The sequence below is a fragment of the Musa acuminata genome, chromosome BXJ2-5 (assembly GCF_036884655.1).
Source record: "Musa acuminata AAA Group cultivar baxijiao chromosome BXJ2-5, Cavendish_Baxijiao_AAA, whole genome shotgun sequence".
In the NCBI taxonomy this organism is placed as follows: Eukaryota; Viridiplantae; Streptophyta; class Magnoliopsida; order Zingiberales; family Musaceae; genus Musa; species Musa acuminata.
The window spans coordinates 47,836,342-47,857,698 of NC_088342.1; the positions used below are offsets into that span (position 1 = coordinate 47,836,342).

The 21,357-nt window shown below is 43.4% G+C and overlaps 4 protein-coding genes across 4 annotated transcripts; 1 reads left to right on the forward strand and 3 right to left on the reverse strand.

The window, feature by feature from the left end:
- Window positions 1-97: 97 nt before the first annotated feature.
- Window positions 98-1,805, reverse strand: LOC135613179 (uncharacterized). Its single transcript, XM_065110251.1, has 4 exons — window positions 1,463-1,805; window positions 1,235-1,360; window positions 1,001-1,162; window positions 98-909 (listed from the first exon to the last, which is right to left on the reverse strand). The coding sequence occupies exons 1-4, from the start codon at window positions 1,753-1,755 to the stop codon at window positions 423-425; spliced, it is 1,068 nt and encodes a 355-aa protein (XP_064966323.1). The 5' UTR covers window positions 1,756-1,805; the 3' UTR covers window positions 98-422.
- A 2,528-nt stretch (window positions 1,806-4,333) lies between these two features.
- LOC103986102 (uncharacterized) lies at window positions 4,334-8,421 on the reverse strand. Its single transcript, XM_009403987.3, has 4 exons — window positions 8,014-8,421; window positions 7,253-7,349; window positions 5,014-5,073; window positions 4,334-4,678 (listed from the first exon to the last, which is right to left on the reverse strand). Exons 1-4 carry the CDS (start codon window positions 8,319-8,321, stop codon window positions 4,598-4,600), a joined length of 546 nt encoding a protein of 181 aa, XP_009402262.2. The 5' UTR covers window positions 8,322-8,421; the 3' UTR covers window positions 4,334-4,597.
- A 2,429-nt stretch (window positions 8,422-10,850) lies between these two features.
- On the reverse strand, window positions 10,851-12,644 carry LOC135611924 (dof zinc finger protein DOF5.1-like). The gene is made up of 2 exons (XM_065107569.1): window positions 12,301-12,644; window positions 10,851-12,127 (listed from the first exon to the last, which is right to left on the reverse strand). The coding sequence occupies exons 1-2, from the start codon at window positions 12,349-12,351 to the stop codon at window positions 11,177-11,179; spliced, it is 1,002 nt and encodes a 333-aa protein (XP_064963641.1). The 5' UTR covers window positions 12,352-12,644; the 3' UTR covers window positions 10,851-11,176.
- Window positions 12,645-17,187: 4,543 nt separating this feature from the next.
- On the forward strand, window positions 17,188-19,755 carry LOC103986100 (vacuolar protein sorting-associated protein 2 homolog 1). The gene is made up of 5 exons (XM_009403984.3): window positions 17,188-17,433; window positions 17,699-17,829; window positions 18,792-18,896; window positions 19,125-19,385; window positions 19,496-19,755. The coding sequence occupies exons 1-5, from the start codon at window positions 17,397-17,399 to the stop codon at window positions 19,631-19,633; spliced, it is 672 nt and encodes a 223-aa protein (XP_009402259.1). The 5' UTR covers window positions 17,188-17,396; the 3' UTR covers window positions 19,634-19,755.
- The last annotated feature ends 1,602 nt before the right edge of the window (window positions 19,756-21,357 follow it).

The window sequence follows — 21,357 nt, forward strand, 5'->3', positions numbered from 1 at the left end:
CGATCAGGTAATGCTTCCTTGGAATTTCTCACACCGAGACAGGAAAGTGGAAGCAAGTCATCCGAAAAATCATAGAAATAATTAACTTGGAACTATGTGAGTCTCTGGTAAACGTTGTGTTGTCGACCTCCCACTTCAGGGAAAAGGAGACATGCTTGACCTGTATCCCCACGCATCATGGTTTTGATACGATTGGAACTGTTACTTACTTATATAAAGATTTCATATATGTTGATATAAAATGGATCGCACTGGTGTTTTCACAATCCTAGAAACCTGTATGATACAATGCTTTTATTGTTGAGATGTCACACGGTATATATACACATGTAAGAGGAGTCGTCCTGCACGCATAGCTCCGGATTCAAGATGGATGGAGGCTGTTGATCTCTTCTTAAGCACTGTGGCAAGATTCATCATCATCAACTCTGACTCATGAGAAGCAAACTGGTGATCTCATGATCCGAGTTGCTGAACGGGTGATCTTCTTTTTGACTCGAGACTTTTCTTCCTTCCTCGCAACTCGAAAGCTTTGGTTCTTCTGCTAAATGCCCGTCTGTGGCACCGATGCTTTTGCTCTCCTCCTTCGTTGCCCGGTATGTCGCCCGTGTCTTCTTAAGCTGTGCACGGGTTCCAGTGTCAGAATTCGATCTTTCCTTTCCGACGTCCAGAATTGGATTCTTCTCCCTCCGTGTGTAATCCTCGTAGTGCGAATTGCTTCTTGCGTAGTCACACGAGGCCGCTCCCGTGGCATGGGATGACGGCCAGCTTAGGTTGAAGCTCCCGAACCCTTGGATCCCACGAGAAATTTTGCGAGCCCGGGCGCGTTCTTCTTTAAGCAGCGGCCCCTTCTCCAGCAGCTTCAGGACCCTCTCTGCTTTGTTCTTCACCTGCAGTCCCCAGTTGAACCTGCGAGGAAAAAGGAGCCAAGAACAGCGACAGGTGAACATGGAATCATGTAGCACGCAGGATAAGGATCGATAATACTCCGAGTCCTCACCCCTTCTCATCGATACACCGAAGGTTGCCTATTCCCTGAATGACTTCTCTGTCGCACTGGAACTCCTCCGATACACTCTCCGGTCCATGAGTCAGGAGATGCTCGACAAGTATCAGAGCCTTGTACGGCTCTCTCCAGTTCTTCCCATCGAACTTTGAGAATCTGAAGAACACCATAAGAGATCACATATGGTTAGGCCTACGCACACAAGAAGGGAGATGAATTCGTACTAACCTCTTGTGCAGAATCTCCACAATTCTCCAGTAGTCGTCGATCTCAAACGCAGCACGCGATATGCGACTCATTGTCATGGCATCAGGTGCCCATGGGTTGTCGCTATCGGTTGCCTCTTCGGTCAGCCTATGTTACCACCAAGACCAAATCTTAGAACCCTCGGAACAGAAAGAGGAGGAAGACGAAGAGGTAGTCCAAATCATCTCAGGTTGGACGAAGTGAGCTTACAGTTCAGCTGGAGTAACGTCGGTGAGAGCCAATCTCGCCGCCCGGACCTTTTCTTTGAGAAAGTAGGACGCCTGCTTCTTGAGCTCATCGAAGAAGGGAGTGCCCATGGCAGTGCGTCCGATCACCGGCATGACTTGGATTGGAAGACTACTAGTAGCATAAAGACCAAGGATTTTGATCCTCGAGCGATCCAGTTCTTGTGGGCGTAAGCAAGAAGAAAAGACGAGTGACTGCAACTGCTCCACCATCGCTCGAGAACCTACTCCTCTGTCATGGGTTTGATGGACCGCCATGCAGGTGGGCGATGAGGAAGTCAAAGGTGTTTGTTCGTCGTCTTGAGTTGGTTGTTTCGATGGCAACATCCTGAGCGGATTGAAGACTCCGTGGTTCTATTGCTCTTCTTCATCCTTTTGTCTCTTTAGGCAATAATTTCCTGAATTCTCCCTTGTATTTTGCTTGATATCCTTCATCGTCATTCATCATATGTTCTCTGTCTTCGTGAACAAGAAACTCAACATTGGTGATGAAACAAAGCCACTAAATAAGTTACATGAGATTACTGGATCTAGCAAACACCAGTCCTACTGCTGACATCTGCAGAAACATTATCTTATTGGATCTTCCGCAAATCCCTGTCACTCATATGAACATTAGGTAGGCATTGCCGAGAGAACAGATACATGAATTAAATACTACTCACGTCAAGGGAGCTTGTTAGATTTGCCTCCCTCCCTGACAAGTCTCCATCTGCGGTCTGTGTTCTCGGTTACATGCAGCCTTATGTGATTGCAGTCTCTTTTCCCACCCCCCCTTGTCATTCCTATTTCCTCCGAGATTAGGTTACTCGAGTCATTATCCATGGTCCCGGTACTGACTTCGCTGCTGAAAGTCCACCGAGAATACTTCGACCTATGACTCTGCTTGTACTTCCTGCAAGTATAAAGTAGATACGGATCCAGTAAACAATTCGACAGGAGGGTTTTAGAAGTGGAAAGTGGTGCGACTGCCAGATATATGCATGAGGAGATGATGATAACTCAAGTATGAGATCATGATTATGAGGGAAGGAGGAAACAATGATGTTATCAGGGTGTGATGTTGTGGGGGGGACTTGGTTCTCTGTGTGGTTTTCCCTTTAAAGCAACAACAATTCCCTGCCTCAAATCTTGATGAGAAGCATGTGCAGCTCTTCGGATTGCAGATGATAACAGAGGATTAAAGGCGATACAGGGAGGAAGATAATAGCCCGAGAGCTGAAAAGAAGAAGTAATGATTACGTGATGGGCAAGATTTTTGCGTCCCAAGGTTGCGTTCCGATAGCTCTTTTTGGATGTCATCATCCTCCTGTAACACAATCCCTCTCTCTTTACTTTACATCTCATGCACCGACTCATCATAGGAGAGAGGCAATGAAACCCAAGGAACTGTAAAGCCACAAAAGATAGGCATTTCGTAGTGCGGATCAGAATGCATACACCATCCAGTCGCCGACCCCTATTTCTGCAAGGCTCATCAAAGAATGCGTGAATAGAGGGGAAGCCAAGAGGCCGTGGAAGCAATCCAGAGATCCCGGGAACGAGTGTTTAGTTCATATGCAACTGTTTCCATTTCTAATGATCTCAAAAGCCCACCGCAACTGAGGATCCCACGTAGAGCTCGCCTTTCCGTCATTACATATTTACTGATGGTTGTTGGTTTAACTTTGTCGGTCATCAACTCTTTTCCTTGTCCCCTATACTGAGGTGAGTATGCCCGTTGTACTGCGATGCGTGTCCGAGAAGGACTTGCGAGTCCATTCAAAAGCGCTCACGATGTTTAATACTCACGTTGAAGAGAGCCCAACACCACCGACCTCAGAAGTAGAGAGAGAGAGAGAGAGAGAGAGAGAGAGAGAGAGAGAGAAGCAATGAAGGAGAAAGAAGAGATAGATCCGGACGAAAGAGAAACAAGTCCGACGTCCTTGATCCACTCTTCTTCTTCTTCTTCTTCTTCTTCTACCAAGGAGAGTAGGAACGAGGAGGAGACGCAGTTGGCCGAAGAAGAAGAAATAAGACAAAGAAAAGGTGATGAAGGTGCTGCCGTTGCTGCTGCAGCTGCTGCTATTGATGGTGATGGTGGTGCTGGTGACGATGATGGGTATCACACGCCGACATCTCCGGGACACAGAATTCCAGAGACTCTCACATGTCCACCGGCGCCCAAGAAGCCGTCTCCTCCCCCGTACTTTAGGTGGAGGACGAGGAGAAGTGAAGCTCGAGGGCAAGGCGATGCAGAGCGCGAGCGTGGATTCGACGACTCCGGTGTGGAGGTGGATGAATTTGCCCCCAAGGCTAAGAAGCGTAGAGGAGAAGGTGGCGTCGGCAAGTGATACCATGTTACGTCCCTGAGACAATATACACTACCAATCACTCTTAATCCTCACTGTATGCAACCATTTCCTCTACTACCTTCTCTTGTTCTTGGTTGAATAGATGTTATTTTCTCAAATCTATCTTCCCCATGACTAAGTGAAGATAGATAGATTCCCTTTTAATCAGCTTTACTCAATTTTTTCAATCATTATACGCATATATATATATTTTTTTGATCGCATACATAACTTTGGGAATTGCGTAAAGGCTTTGACGTGTTCCCAAGCAATCTCGTACAAGCACCAGATCATGGCAGAATCATACGATTCATTTCATTGCTAAACGAGGTTTCATGTACTGATCCCACCAAAAACAAATACCGAATTATTATTATTATTAATTATCATGTAAGCATCACAAGCAATTGAGTTTGTTTGTACCATTCAAAATCACATAAGCCACACTTGTTGGACATCAACCTCTGCGCAAATCTGAGCAAAGAGGATATCAAAGACTCCGATAAAAAAAGAAGATGGTGGATCAGATTAATTGCTTTCTGACGTCCGAAAATGTAAGCACAATAAGATCCTGACGAGCAGATATGTTAAGTCATACGTATCAGCAGAACATCCGAGAAGCCCTACTTAATTTCCGCAAATCTGAGCGAAAAGCAAACACAGACACCACCAATCTATCGAGTCCACAGAAAGCAAGAAACTACTCCACAATGTTACACACACCTGTCTCGAAATTAATAATCATACCAACGTACCACCTCCTCCACTCAGGTGATCTTCTTAATGATATCCTCAACCACTGCATCCATGTCGAGCTTTTTCATCGGGGTGAATGGCCGTGGCATATTCTGCAAGGAAACAATGTGGATGAGCTATTTTTATTTTCATAGAAAAAGATTGATGTCTCCTAGGTGCTGCTGAGCCACCTTCATCTGACCTTTAGGTTTAGAGAGGTGAAAGCACTCAACCAAACTAAGATATGATAGGTTTATTTTCATCTGCATTCATTCCGTAGAATACGAAAATACACCACAAAGCCTTTAATTTTGTAATGACCAGTAGCTCGTTGAATGAAATCGGGTGAGTGCATCCTAAACTTAATACATGAGAATGATAACATACTTCATGACAAAAATTTCAGAAAATAAAAAAAAAACCATTAAGATAAGAATCTGAGGTTTACCAATAACGAAACAAAAACTTGACCATTTTCCTCACGTATCTCAAAGCATCCCCTTCGTGGCTGCAAATATCAAACCAACAATAAGTTTATGCAACAACAAAACCGTAAAGCCCCAGTTATGGGTAGCAAATAAACTTTTTGCATTTTGTTTAAAATTTTTAAACTAAATCAATAAACCCCTTGCAGATATTGCCCGGTGGCATTTTGCTTCATTTGTTTATGTTGGACAGATTATTCTTGTTTGGCACTTTTAGCACATTACAGCCGATTATCTTTTGCTTAAAGCACATTAACTAGGATGAGAATTTCAGAAATAATAAAGACCATAATAGAATATTATCCTAGATGACTCAGTGTTCGGAAAAGATCAATTTAGTTGACCATCTCATTAGTGTTGCTGTTCAGATTATAGAAGCTGGAAGCAGAATACCCAAACGGCCGTGGGTTTCTACATACTAAATGCAATTCTCACAGGATTCATGAATTCTTTAGAGGCCATGCTACAAGTACATGTAGTTCAAATGATTCAAGAAAAAAATCAATAAAAGCATAATGCGAAACTAAAAGAACATGTCGATAGAAATTGGTAATAACTATAGAAAATCTTAATACAATCTAGGACATGTTTACTCTGCAAGGCAAAAGATACCTTCACAAAGTACTGAAAAATCAGAAATTTTACCATACAACAATGGTCCAGCTTAACAACTTTTTTAGAAACAAGCAGAATAAAGCGTTCCAACATTTTTTAACCGATTAGTAATTACGAAATGCAACATCTGAAGATTTAAGCACCTCCTCGATTCTCAAACAAGAAATACAAGGGAAAAAAAGAGCCACTATCGCAGACCAAATTTGCTTGGGTGATTAATGGTGGGTTGCATCGGGTAACAACTCACTGGATTGCAATTTGCATGTGTTCATGTCCAACTACCGGGCAGCAACCAGAAAATCACCAAGTCGAGATATAAAAGCTGCCAAGTGCCATTAAAGACAGAGGGAAAAGAACAAAGAAAACAATTTTTTTCATTGGCCATCGTACTGGCAAATGTATATACGTCATATACCAAACTGACGATCTTAACTGCAATCCAAAGCCAGTGAAGTATATAATGCAGGACTATGCCAAAAGAACATGCATACAAGTAACCATTTCATCTTCACCAACAAGCTCTGTGGCAGTGATGCATCGGCAAACAATGGTTTCCATGCCAACAGGCACAAATAAATGCCTTGACTACATGATAAAGCCACAAACACCCATTTCACTGCTTTGGCATGCAAAGGGAGGATATTTGACAAAGCCCAGGTCAATTTTTAAGAATATTATTATCTTTTCTTTGTAGGATGGTTCCACCATATAATGGCAAGTTCAAACAATCTTTTAAAAATGTGTCCATTATTTATCCAGCAACTAGGATTCTTTTCAACCCAAGCTAGAATTGCTCTAGCGCATCAGGAGGGGTAAGATCACAGTCAGTCCATACAATGGCTTTCAATCTAGAATCACGTCAACAGTCAAAATTAACAAATTTTGTGATAAAAATTCACCGATCATGTTTTTATAAAGCAGAATTGTTTAATGGTTTCAAGATGAAGTTTGAGCTCAACCCCAATATTGACAGCAGAACAATTGGCTGCTACACCAACATATCATTGTTGGACTGAAGTCATCTTATAAAAACAGAAAAATTTTACTAATGATATTTATACATGCTATAAAGTAACTTCGTCAATTCACCGGTTTAACAGAGGGTATAAATTGGCTGAATTTCCTGGTCAAATAGAACAAGTAGGTAGATCATGACTATGCAGTTTATCTAGAATCTATTTGGTTGAACTAAGAATCGAATCACTCTAAGTTGAGATATCATGCAAAATGCTTGAAGCAAGATTTCACTGTAATCAGCTACCAATAAATTATCAGACAGCAACATACCCACACTAAGGAGTAAAACTGAAATAAGCTCAAAATTTATTCCTTTGTTCGAACATAATCGGCTTGGAAGGCCTAGAAAAGAAAATCCCGTAATACACTGGAATGAAATGCAGATGACAAGTGGATCGACAAAGTTTCAAGCTGCCTTTTGTTATTATTATTTTTTTACAAAAAAAAAAACATTTTTGAAAAAGTTCTCACAACAAGGCACGAAAAGAACTTAAATAAATCCAAATATACCTCCCTGGCATAAGCCATCAAATATGAAATGTCTCAGTGCAATGACCAGAAGAAAGATACCTTATCAGGATTAACTGCTACAACAATTCCAGGGACAGCACTTTCCAGGCCTTCCTTCACCCTTACGGCCCTCGTCTTGAAAGAAGTACATTGCTTGCTGAAGTGTAATGAAGATGAATCAATGTAAGTAAATTAGCGGCAGCAGTTTGAAAATGGACATAAACAGACCCAATCACCAAAAAAGGCAAAAAGGAAAAAATAACAGCAGCCCAAGGACCCAAATTATCTCACTCATTCGAAGCTAAGAGCGTCGCCATCGCCACATGAAGTACAAAGATATATTCACTCAAGATGGGTGTCACGCAAACAAATTAGTGAACAATCAATGAGAAATACATAAACCTAGCCCTCAAATCACTGGGTTATTTATTTTACAAAGAATTAAGAAGCATAAAATTTGGGATCGAGACAGTACATGAAGTGAAGAAAAGACTTATGTTTAGGAAATAAATATAAAGCATCATGACTGAGGGTTTGCAGTTAATATATAAAAAAAATGATGATCTCAAACAGAAAGAAAAATTAAAATTCTATTGGAAGGAACTAATTATGCTATGCTTAGACTTCGTGAGTCAATACATGATATCAAGGACCAGAAGAAATGCCAGGGCTTGACGAGGTACACAAACTCGAACGGTTCGAGCAAAGGGGGGAGTGATCCGAATCCCTAATTTTAAATCGGAAAAGGGGGAAAAAAAAAAGAAGCATTTATCGGGTATTTGGTCGAACTGATGAAACTGTTGGAAAGCAGAAACACGCACCACGCCTCGATGATGATGGTCTTGGCGGCGCCGACGGAAGCGGCCGCGGCATGCGGCGGAGCAGCGAGCGCTTCTGCGTCACTGGAAACATCGTCCTTCGCCTTTACCAAATCGGCCTTTTCCTTGGCGCCATCCGTGTCCTCCGCGTTTCCGGCCGTCGAAAGCTTGGCCTTCTTGGACGGCGCCCGCACCCTCGCCGGTGCCACCGCCGGAGTTTCAGCCCGCTTCACGGCAGTGGCGCTTCTGGTCTTCCTCGGTGAGATGGCTGGCAGCGGGGCCGAGATCTTCGCCTTCCTCTTCGGCGGCATCACCTTCGTCCACGCTCGCTGACTCGCTCTGTTTCTTCGTCGTCGACCAGTCTTTTGTGAAGCGTCTCGAGCAAGCCACGCGTCATGGATATTTTTCCCGCCATTGTTTGGTGACATCCGGTGAGAGTAAACCTAGTTCACCGGTACTCTCGAAGCGTAAAATTCAACCAAAGATGCGTAGGTCATCCCACCGGGTGTCCAAGTGGTGGGATGATGTGATTCGACTCATTTGATCAATTTGTCACTACGTGGTGTAAACCCATTCGTCGAATCCCAGAACGGGGTTTGGAGCTGTCGACAAACTGGGCCGATGGTAGAGTTACAACTGGGCTGCACCGGTTCCGGTCCAGCTTATACTATGGCCAGTTTACGCCAATTCCGTGGGGCCCAGTGTTATCTGAAGGACGGGGGGTTTTGAATTAAATCAAGTGAGAATGATTCTTTGTATCGATTTTGTTTTTGATGTAATAAAGAATTTAGTTTTTTCTATATTTTTTTCAAGTTTCAAACCACGTGGATTTTTTGGATATGTTTTTCTAATTATTATTATTATTATTATTATTATTTTAGTTCGAGTTCTCTCTCCCCAACCAACACGGAGTGCATGCATTATGCCTCGTACGTAATCTATTAACGTCACAGCACCTCGTACATATTTCGGACGGTCATCACCGATTCGGGTGAGCGTGTGGCAGTAATGGAGATCGTCTACCAATGTTGACTAGCGTCTCAACCTTGTTCATGATAATAAGTATCACCTTATACTATTAACCTACGTGCTCGCAGCATCTTGGAATCTGATACCATGGGGTGTCATAGAGTCGACACACGATTCTGGTCATGATTGAGTTCATGTGTCATGGCCAACGCCACTGCAGCTCTCAATTCGGAGGAAGGCCAACACTGCAGAGTGCAGAGGGCAGTCTTCGGAGACCCACCACATGAACCAAAAGTTAAAGCTGCCTGCCAACTCTCTCTCTCTCTCTCTCTCTCTCTGCCCATCCAGGTTCAGCTTCCATTTCGTTCGTTCACCATGTTCGTCATCTGCTAGGGATGATGAAGCAAGGAGGGTCATCTGTATGATCTCTCAAACTTTTTTCAACACACTACATGACTTGGCTGGCTGCTTTATTCTCCCCAAGAGAGGCTGCTGCGTTGGAGTTGATGAAAGCAGATGAGAACCCAGACAGATTCCCTGTGACGGGGATACGTAAACAAAGAGGAATTTGATCTGCGGATTTCGCCTTTTCCTTTCTTTTCCTCTCCCTCTGCTGCTGTGGTATTTTTATTTCTCGCCTTCATCTGCTCTCTTTCTCTTTTTCATTGTTTCAGTTCCATGTGCGTCCTTCCATGACTAGCATTGGTTTTAGCTTCTTCTCGCCATCTTTGGCCTTCGTCTTCTCTCTCTCTCTCTCTCCGGTCCTCAGGAAGGTGCATGGAAGTTACGTGAATGTGTGTGCACTAATAAAGTGCAAGTGCAAGCGGATGAGGGAAAGTACAATTATGGAGGTCGTTCTACTCGATGCATCCATCACCAATGGGACTGCTTGCCTTCGGACATGTTGGTGGTTACATGCGTCATATGCCATATACGAAAAGAAAACCTTAAATCCATGGATGAGGGTTCGAATTATCGATGAACATACCAGATGTTGATTATTCTCTGTCCGCATTCCCCCCTGGGAATAAAATAGACGGTGCGATGTTTGACGAGAAGTATTTAAAATGGAATCATCCGACATATAGATTACAAGGTCGAAAAAAATAATCGGGAGGGACAAAAGACCAAAAAATAAAGATGCTATAACAGTCATGGATAGGGTCCAAAGTTCTAGAAATCTAAAGGTAATGTTGAGATGCATGATGACCCAGTTCTTTGACTGCCACTTTCAAGATATTGAAACTCTTCGGTTTCCTACGTGGGTATGCTTCTCAGCCTTCGATTCAGGAACATCGTGTGGATGAAAGATCAAGAAGGAACTTAAGCACCGAGGAGGAAAAGGAAAGAATTGCGCTGCTTTGGTAGGTGATCTCTCTCATAAGACAGACAACTTACCATCTGTTGTAGGGTTCAGGCATATAAAAAGGTGCTTATGTACTCACAATGCTAACAAGTTGCAGCTGGTTAATTCCTATATACATGCCTGTGCTCAAGATTTGTTTGCATGAGAGAGAGAGAGAGAGAGAGAGAGAGAGAGAGAGAGAGAGAGAGAGAGAGAGAGGCAGTAAACGACTGGCTATCAGAAACTTCAGTCTCCGATGATGTCTAGTATCGGACCGGTTCACTGCACGAATTTTGATATTGCAATCACAGCTGTGGCCGAAAGAAATGACGGCAGCTACGATGAACCAAATAACTAGTGCTACAGCACGTAACCATACTGCATGACTGTAATTGCCAAATGTGGTCACATCCGATGAACAAGAAACGATCAGATCGCGTGGTACTTGCGCAAACAAGAGAACGAATCTGTGTGGGACGGCAGTGCTGAGAGGACTCAGAAGCAAGTAGATTTCTACTTGAGCCAATGAATGAAATTACTGTGATTCATTGACCACAACCAACCTCGTTTCAGAGATTACGATCCTCCAAGAGTCCATGCACCCGATTCCTTTAAGCATACCTTAAAAACCACTAAATATATGATAGCAAACGACCACCACAAGGTAGATTCAAAATGAGACACTGACCTACCATCACTAAGTTCTTCGGCAGCCATGGTTCTCTTCTTGTTCCTCAACGAAGATGGAATACTTTCTTCTTCTGCTTGAGCAGACTCGAGCTAGTTGCTGGTTCTCTGAGCCGTGGCTAAATTTTAGCTTCCATGGCTTGTGGCGAGGCCATGAACAGAAAATTATAAGATGTTGCCAGATGAGGAAGAGTTGAAGCCCGAGAGATCTGTGGCCCAACCCCCGCTGCCGGTGCTGCCACCTTCACCACTGATCCAGTAGTGCTCGTTCCCGGGAAGACCCGGGTACTGCCTCGCCAAATTGAGTCCCTGTGAGTTGTCTTCCATCTTCACCGAAGCCAACTGCGAGATCAGCGAAGATCCAGAAACCGTGGGAAGTACTCGACTCGTGATGCGGTTGTTCCCGCTGTCACCGTTGAAATGGTGCAACCCGGACACCGGTTGCACCGAAGGCGCCTGTGCTGACTCCAGTCCTCCCAAGAAAGGGAATTGCTGGATGTGCGGCAACCTCCACTGCTGGAGCCCCAGACTCGAGCTGCTTCCCGCCTGATAGTCCACCGCATCGATGGTTGGAATTCCGGTAAAGTTCAGGCCGAGATTCGAGGCACCATAGTCGGCCAAAGCGTGCATGGTGGAGGCCAGGAAGGGAAAATGGCCTGGCTGGGGTATGCTAGGTGGAATTGGACCGCCGCCACCCGCGGCGGTCGAAGACGAGGATGATGCGCCAGCCTGGCGGTCGGCGGCCGTCGACTTTGACGAGCTCCCCGAAGGCTTATTCCGCTTGTTGCGACGGCAGCCCCCGCCCACGGGAACATTTCGAAGTGCGCCGCCTCGGGTCCAGTAGCGGCGGCAGGTCTTGCAGAAGTGGCGAGGCTGCGACAGGGAGTAGTTGTTGAAGTAGCAGAACTTGGTGTTGGTGGAGTCGCACCGCGGGCACTTGAGAGGTTGATCCGGCTGCGGGATCTTGGCGAGGCGGGCTCGTTCGGTCATAGACATAGGCCTGGGCGAGCCTGCAGCTGCCATGCCAGCTTCCGGTCGCTGTGCGGCCAACCCCGGAAGGAGCTGAGGGATCTCACCACCTCCACCTGCAGCATCCGGAAACTGAAGCTGCTGTTGCTGAACATGCCAATAGAGAGAAAAAGATCTAAGGTATACTAGACAGTATATTCAAGAAGAGCTAAGGAAAGGGACATGAATATCTTCTCCTTTTATTTGCTTTTTTGATCAAGAGGTCAAAAGAAATAGAACCACAGATGGAAGGGAGGAAGAGGGAAGGCAGTAAGACGCACCTGGTTCCAGTTGGGTGGATCCAGATAGACTGGAACAGAAGGGAACACCATCTTTATTTCTTCTTCTTCTTCTTCTTCTTCTTTCTAATACATCTTTCTTAAAGAAGAAGAAGATGGAGAATCAAAGATCTACGAGCAGCAGCAGGCAAAGAGAGGAAAGGCGAGGGGTGGGGGGCGGTAGAGACAGCAAGAGGAGTAGAGGAGTGGAGGGGAAAAGGAGGCGATGGATTCCTTTTCTTTGTGGTGCCTTTTATATTTTATAGGTAGGCTTGGCCGAAGAGAGATGGGGACGGAGGCAGAGTTTCTTGGGCTTTAAGGATCTCAGTGTTAATGAGAGGAACACCACATTAGGCTAGCAGGGGTGTAAGAATTGTAAAGGAAGAAGAAGAGTGTGGAAACCCTAATGGCATGGCATGATAATTTGGAAGAGAGATATTAAACTCTGGTGACAATGAAAGACATGGAAAAGTTTGGCTTTAGTGGTGTAAAATCGTCATAGCACCTCTCCCTCTCTCTCTCTCTCTCTCTCTCTCTCTCTCTCTCTCGCTCGCTCTCCCTCTCTCTCTCTCTCACTCTCAAACACACTGTGACTTTGCTAGAGAAGTGATTTACATAGATGCAATATTCTTAGTAAATGTTGCATAGTGAGTGACACCTATGCAGTGCAGATCAATCACATGTATAATCAAGTTGGTAAACCAGAGCTTTATACGTACATGCATGCATTTACAATGTGAAGAAAAACTTCACTGTGGACTATAAAATAGTATGATGAAAAGTTCCCATCAACAGAGAAAATATCTATTATCTAAAATCGTTCACCACTTTTCACCAAACTGAATGTGCATATATGATTTGATTAATCAACAGCACCCCCAAACATTCAATATTAAGTTATTTGATGGTATCAGTAGCATAGCACATTGTTCAGATGGTCCATATATGATCTGCTTGAATTAACTTCTAGACTAGAAGCCAAGCTAGGTTGAGAGAATGAGTGCCAGCATATATGACATCCAGCTTGATGGGCAAAAGAAAAGAAAATTGCAATTGCTTCTTCATCAGTGATTCCATCTAATGTTCTAAAACAACTGATGTGTTTCAGTAGGCATATTTAGGAAAGTTACATTACCCACTTTACTGGCAATGTCAGTGATAAATTGTAATTAACACGATGCTCTAAAGACAATTAAGTGCCTTTTTCTTTAGTTATCACATCTCTCTCTCTCTCTCTCTCTCTTTCTCTATAGATAAACACACCTTTTCTGCAGAAGCACAATAATAATGTTATTTCGTTCTATTCGAGCCCACCAAAAGATACTATCTTTGTCGAACGAAGTAGAACACATCCATATATGCTGCTGTGCGTGAACCTCGACTTCTAATTCGTGAATCAGTCACAGATCTTGTCATCAGAAGGTGACAACAGAAACATCTGAGTCAGAACTTGGAGTTTAAGCTGACAATCTGCATGCCTTGGCCACGCCTGACTCTATATAGCCAATTTAGGTGGAATCACAGATTTGAATGCTGTGTGGAATCACGGAATTGTGGTTTGTCGACTAATCTCGCCGCCATCACCATAATCTTGACGTTTTTTTATTCGTCCCTTCACCTTTACTGTTTTCCTATGAATTCTCAGCGTACAAAATTAAGCCAAAAGAAAAGAAATCCAATTTGTGTGTGTGTGAGAGAGAGAGAGAGAGAGAGAGAGAGAATCTGATGAGACTCGCCGAGAGAATGACCATCAAAAGCTTCGAGCTTCTTCCGTCAACGTGTCATTTAATTGTCGCCATCAAACTCGACGGAGAAGGATGGGCATTACTTCTTGTTGGCATCGTCGTTTCGGTGAACCAATGGCAGCTCATAGCATGTCAAGATCGCATCTTTTTGTTCGGCAATGGTCTTGATTCCGAATCCTACTTAGCTGCTTTTAGTGTTTGAATTATCTTGCTCGATTACCGGACATGGAGGTTGGTGGGATTGGAGCACTGCGCAGCCGCGTGCTTTGTAGTCTGCAGAACGTTTCCAGTTATTGACCACCCGTAGCTCAAGAGGAGGTACCGTTCAAACCTCGAGAGATATGCTCAGTTCCCTGAGCAGAACAGCTTCATAGATCAAACTTGACAGCTGAGGAAAGGAGATAAAGATGGTTTGGTGGAATGATTTCTCATTGAAATCAACATGCAGAAGCTTCTTCGGACGACCGAAACATATTCCGTTGAACGACATGAGGTCACCGTTTTGTTTTATTATTGCTGCAAGCCAAGTCAATCTGTGGAAACTCCTTATGTACATGGCGTTCATCTTTATTATGATATTGCAATGCTTGGATTTAGATCACACATCATGTGAAGATATATGCTATACAATTATAATGTTATGAACATTAAGTTTTATATTTTTATTAGATCATAATAAATGGTAAATACATATTATGTTTCTTATCCGAAAATATATTTGCCAATGTCTTTCATGCATCTTCGTTGGAAATATTTCTGAAAAGCTTGAATGGTCTCTTTGGAGTACATCATAGCAAAGATAAGTTGGACCACCTCTCTTCTTCCACCTTTCCATCCTCACGTACAGCTTAATTAAATGAAGGAATATTTTCTACAGGCTGCCCTGACTAATCTATACGACGTTTGAGCACAGCACCATGCGTAATACTAGTATTAAAGTCTCACAAAGCGGGCATCAATTATGGTAGTTAGCATAATTAACCAAAAGCACCGAGAACAAGTCTTGTAAGAATAATTATCCTATCCGAGAAGACGAAGAGTGATAGAAATTTTGGCATCAGATGATACAATATCAAAACAATGCACAAATCTTGAAGGCTAAACCAGCGATCTGAGAGAAGAAGGCGCACGCAAGCTTTACTGGTGCTTACTGCATGGGCCGTAAGTGCTGTTTCGTGCACCGCCACCGGGCGTTTGGGTTAAAGCAAAAGGTAGAGGAGGGGGAATAAAACATGGCCTGGGATTCCCTTGGACTTTTGTCTCCGATGTGACTCATCTTCTTTAGGGCGTAAAAATGGAACAAGGAGAATGGCCCCGAGAGTCTCCGTTCCTGCTATTTTGAATGAGGGTTGAGCCATTATAACCCCATGCGCTTTCTTTTCCTGTGTACGCTTTGCTTTGCTTTGCTTTTGGCCGGTGACCCCGTCGGACGGGCGGATGCTTAGGACAAGCATTGCATTTTACAAAGGTTGGTCTGCACCTGCAAATTCATGGCAGAAAGCATTCATGCAAAAGTTGCAAAGCAAAGACAAGATGTAGACACTTCAGCTCCACAGAAGCTTGGCGGAAGAGGTCATGACGACGCTGCTTCTGCAACAACTCCATCCAAGTCTTCTCATCCACCAGTCGATCCAGAAACGTAACTGGGATGGATATGGAGTCCACGTGGAAATCGACCTCTCGTACAGGAAAAGGACAGTTCGTAGACCAACGACATGTACCGGTGTTGGACCTAACAATAGTTTCGCATCCTGTGGCACAAACCGTCTTAAACCTTTCTGCTGTAGACTAATGATTCTTGGAAGTGACATGGAGAACGATCCCCTCGTCAATACGTACAGACCTGTCCAAGTTTGAACCTCCCCAAGAACGAGAATCTTGCTTATATACTTCGTCGGAAACCATGCATCTTGCTTCCGATCAACATGTCTTCGAGGGCCTTCATGGCCACGAAGCCTCACCATCTGTGCCTCCGTAGTTTCCTCTCCTCCGATTCGACCTGAAAGGAGGCGTTTGCTATGCTGTTCGTCCCTCATCAGAGTAAGTTGAAGCTACGTTTACTTGGTCGATGCCTTCCTCCAGCAGAAGTTTGGTGAAGAAACAAACAGGTAGCACACCTCTGCAACAAGATCCAAGAACAGGCAACCCCAGACAAGAAAATAGCATGCCCAGGAACTAGTATTCATCTGGGAGCTTCCTAATGATCACCACCTTCTCTACTTAACGCCAATGGAATCGTAAACAACTGCATCCATCAACCATGGCCACGGAGATTACATTCCGACACCCATGTTTGGATCAGGACATCTCATCGGTGAAGGGGTCCATCTTCGGTCACGAGTCTCGATCCTTATCCGCCTTAAAGCTCGATCGGGTCCAGTACTCTTGCTGTTTTGCTTATTTCCATGTCCAGCTAATCTCTGTCAAACCGGACATTGTTCAACCTGCAAACAATTCCTAGAAGCCATGAACCAGAAGTCTCTTCCGTCTCGCTCTGTCTTCTTCCAATGCTACATTTTGACCACTGCCAACCGTATCTAAAAGCTTTGACTCATAGATGCGACAACATTGTAATGCAGCCTTCGCTCTCGTACCATGTTAAATTCTGAATCAGCATGAATCCATCTGAAGCCTGGGATAGAATCTGCCCAACTAGAATTATGAGCATTCCAATCACCTGCATGCAAATTAAACTTTTTGATCAGCTGCTTTGAGCCCTGAATGAAAGAACACACAGTTTGATGGGCCACAAAGGATGTTGCTCTCTTCTGCTTCGGCAGTATTGTGTGTCGCTCCATATGCTAGCAACTGTCTTCATCAGAGAGAGAGAGAGAGAGAGAGAGGGAGAGAGAGAGAGAGAGAGAGAGAGAGAGAGAGGAACACTCCCATTCCATTAGTAAGATTTGGACCGAATCCAAAGCCCCTAAGTCATGTAAGATTTGGGCCTTCCTATATGTGTCTTACGAGCCCAATGAGGATATAACCTGCCGCTATACCTCCTAGCGATACCCACCTGACTTGCGAGAAAGGCTGTTGTTGGAAGTGGGTCCCACGTGAGTGGCCTTTATAGTCTCCAATCACAAGTCAGGTATGAATGTCGGTTCCTCAGGGTAGAAAGGAATCGTGTTCAATAAGATTAGAGACTATAGGATTCCAGCGAATCCGCAACCAATCCACGACCCAATTGTCTCGTCCGCGAGAGGTCGGTTGTTCGAGCGAAGCAATCTCACGGATCGAAGCAAAAAGGGGAAGACCGTCAGAACTCCTATTTCCTCCGATTCGCACACCTACTCGATCAATTAACGCAACAGAAAGGGTGGAAGAGATTTGAAACCTGTTGACCAATCTCTCACGATGAGTTTTATCTTCGGGAAGCGGAAAACCCCCGCAGGTACGCTTCCCGATCTCAGATCTTCTTCATTTGGTTGATCTTGCTTCATTATTTCATGGGAAACAGGGAATTGCTGTACGTCTGATCGGTTTTCTCCGTAAAACAAGTAGTTTTCTTTTGATATCAGGATTTAGGGTTCCAAGCTTTTCTTTTGATTTTTCAAGCGAGAATAGAATGTTATTTGAGTGATGTAATTCGTCGGTTCCCTGAGAAGAAAGTTGATTTGGATTTGAAGCCTTATGGTTAATCATAATTTTGTCGGCAGAATTGCTGAGGGAGAATAAGAGAATGTTGGACAAATCAATCAGGGAAATAGAAAGGGAGAGGCAAGGGCTTCAAGCACAGGAGAAAAAGCTTATTGTGGAGATCAAGAAAACCGCTAAGCAGGGGCAAATGGTATATTTCCTTTTTGCAACTACTATACATTTTATATATCCGATCATGAGTATTTGTCTGCAAAGATTGTTTTCTGTCGCATGTTTGCTTGATCACGATCCGAATTTCTAATTAGTTGATGCACCAAAACTCTGAATTGACCATAGAAGATGGTTCCGTGTCTTATTAGAAAGTTCTTTATACAGGATTTACATTGAGATTATAATGGTATGAACTCATACCAGTTGACACCAAGAATTAGAATGAAATGAGAAATATTTCTAGAAGTCAAGGAGGAGAAAAGGAGTTGGAATCCAAAAGAGAGGGAAAGTAGTCGTTTACGTGTTAGCCGGTTCATTGCGTCGATGTTAGCTGAACTTTATCTATCGACTAGGAGTGCACAAGTTGACCCCGATCACCGTATCTATGGACTAGGCCTACACACGCTGTGAGGATGGTGAAGCGGATAGCTGTTAATGTCTTTCTAATAGATGCCACTTCTTTGAAGATTTGTAGAATGTAAATTCATTTTGCGTTATACAAAATTCATGAGTTCCCCTTCTTGATCTTTATTGACTAAGCTGCATTTCTGTATAGGATAGTATGCCTCTCTTGTGTCGAAGAAAAAGAGTGGTGTCACTCTGTTAGTGTAGACTATGATTTTCTCACATTTTATAGAGTTATATGTCACTGATCCTGTGATTTGAGTTTTCTCTGTGAGTGGCACATTTCTAGTATATGCTTCACACATTCTTCATGTTTTCCTTGGTTATTTTCTAACATCCTGATAATCTAAAAATCCTGGTACTTCTTTTTGCTGTGACTCTATGTTTTAACTTTCTGTGTTGGTTGGCCATTATCTATGGATGTCATCTGGTAGATGCTTGATATCAAAACTGTTTAATTTCTGTGCACATTTGAGATTAGTGCTAGCTTTTTTGCTGTATGAATTGCCTATTCTTGTTAGATATTACTTGTGACAGGGAGCAGTGAAGGTCATGGCAAAGGACCTCATCCGAACGAGACATCAAATTACTAAATTTTATGCTCTCAAATCACAGCTTCAAGGTGTATCCCTCAGAATCCAGGTAAACAAATGTCATCTTATTACATCTATTGCTTGCCATTCATTGAGATTGCGTAGCTTTTCTCCTTATTATCCTGCTAGATATGTAAATTGCTCAAAGGTAAACGTGTAACATAATCAACCAAGAAACAGTTGCTTCTGAGGACAAAGATGCATGATTGTTGTTTTTTGTTTGAAAACAAAGAAATTGGGTGATTATGGGAGAAATGCCTTTTTTGTGATTCTCCAGACGCTGAAATCGACCCAAGCAATGGGAGAAGCAATGAAAGGTGTTACAAAGGCTATGGGACAGATGAACAGGCAAATGAACCTGCCTGCGCTACAGAAGATAATGCAAGAGTTCGAGCGACAAAATGAGAGGATGGAAATGGTCAGCGAGGTTATGGGAGATGCCATAGATGACGCTTTGGAAGGAGATGAGGAAGAGGAAGAAACTGAGGAGCTTGTGAACCAAGTCCTCGATGAAATTGGAATCGACATTAACGCAGAGGTGCACCTAAATATTAATTTTACGTTCCTCTCCGGCTCATATAGAGGGATTCCTTTTGTTTATTGCATTGAAATAAGTGCGTGGACTGATTGGCACACCTTTGCTTGCAGCTTGTCAAGGCACCTTCAACCGCAGTGGCTAAGACAGAGGCAACTAAAAAGGTTGCCCAAGCAGAAGCAGCTGGAACCGAAGATGGCGGAATCGATGATGAATTACAAGCAAGGTTGGACAATCTAAGAAAAATGTGAGCTGAGAACTGTAGTTAATTCTGTAAAATTGCTACACAATAATTGCATCGCTGTCTGATATTTTGTGCCGCCTCATCAAGTCTGTCTGGCTTGAAAGCTTTTTTATTTCACTCTTTCATGCACTTGTTGGCCCTCCTTGTTTGTAGTGTCATGCGGTCAATTATGACGACCAAAATTCTATTTGATACATAAAATTCAAGACATCTAAGTAAGAAAATTAATGACATGTTACACTGGTGCTTAATGACAAACAGTGGTTAACCCATTGATTTAGATGGTTTCTGTATAACCTGCATGAGCCGGAAAAAGAAAATTAATATACTCATAAATCTTTTATATTATTTGTTATTCAGGCTCTTTATATTAATATGATAAGAAGGTGGAGGGAAGAAGCGAGCACTTACGTGGGGGCGCTCGATCACTGTGCCGTGCTTCTCTCGTCATTCCTCTTCTTCATCTTCCCTTCGATACTCATCTCTCTCCATTGTTTCCATCTATCTACTTCTCTTCCTTGGATCACTCTCCTGCCTCCCTCCCGTCTTCTCTTAGCTGATATCATAGTCATTTATCCTTACCATGCTAAATCAACTAAACTCGTTTTCCACTCCAATCCAAGGCAATACTTTCGACCACTGTAATGTCGAAAATTGTTCGATATCGATTTAGTTTACAACATTTTCGATTTTTAAAATAATTCTTATATTTCGTATAATTTTACTTAATTGTTATATAATTTAGAAAGATTTTTAATTAAGTAAACGATCCAACCGAAGTTGGTTCTGATAATTATGCTTTCAATTAAAATAAATAAATAAATAAATCCGCCCAGTCCGATTTATCCCAATCGGAATTCACGAAATGGAAAGAAATTAAAATCGCAATTTCTTATAATCAAAAAGCCTCTGACACCCAATGATATGATATATCTCTTACCAACTATTTCGAATCTCCAACCATAATTGCGGTGCATGAAATTGGAACCATGCAATATATATATATATATATATTCTTCCTCGCAGCAGCGTCTAACCTTCCATTCTTGCCAGATCTCGTGAAATCAATCAATTAACGCTAATTGCCTCCGTAAACAGATTCCGTGAATCTAATCAGATGAACTATCCGTGATCAGCGACGTTAACTCCCCTCTAATTGCGCCTCCAACCTCTATATATGGTGCCCGACCCCCTCCCACCTCCCTATTCTACTCCCGTCCTTCATAGCTTTACAGTTCGTGCTGTAGTTTCCAATGGCTTCTCCGGCAAAGCTTGTCTTCCTGTCAGTGATGGTTGCGGCGTCGTTCGCCTTCTCCGGCGCCGTCTCCGAACCACAGAAGCACTCCCCTCCGGTGTTGTCTCCTGCTCCATCCGTCCGCAAGCCGTCCCACCCTCCCGTGAATGCTCCGTCTCCGGCCCACGATCTTCCACCTCCATCGCAGTCACCTTCTTCGTCTCCGCCGCCGTCGATCTCCAAGGCGCCTTCGCCATCTCCTTCGGGAACCGCTGCTGCTGCTGCTGCTCCTCCTCCATCGATCTCCATCACCGTCGCGCTCGCAATCGTCGGAGTTGTTTCCTACGTCTGCTACTAATAATAAGCAGCAGTAGTATCTTTCATCATGTCAATAACTGACAATATCACGAAGAATAGTAGCTTTTAGGTGATTCATGCGTTTGTTTTAGTAGTAGTTTCACGACTTTGTAGTTAGCGGCCTCTAATGGTTAGTGGGG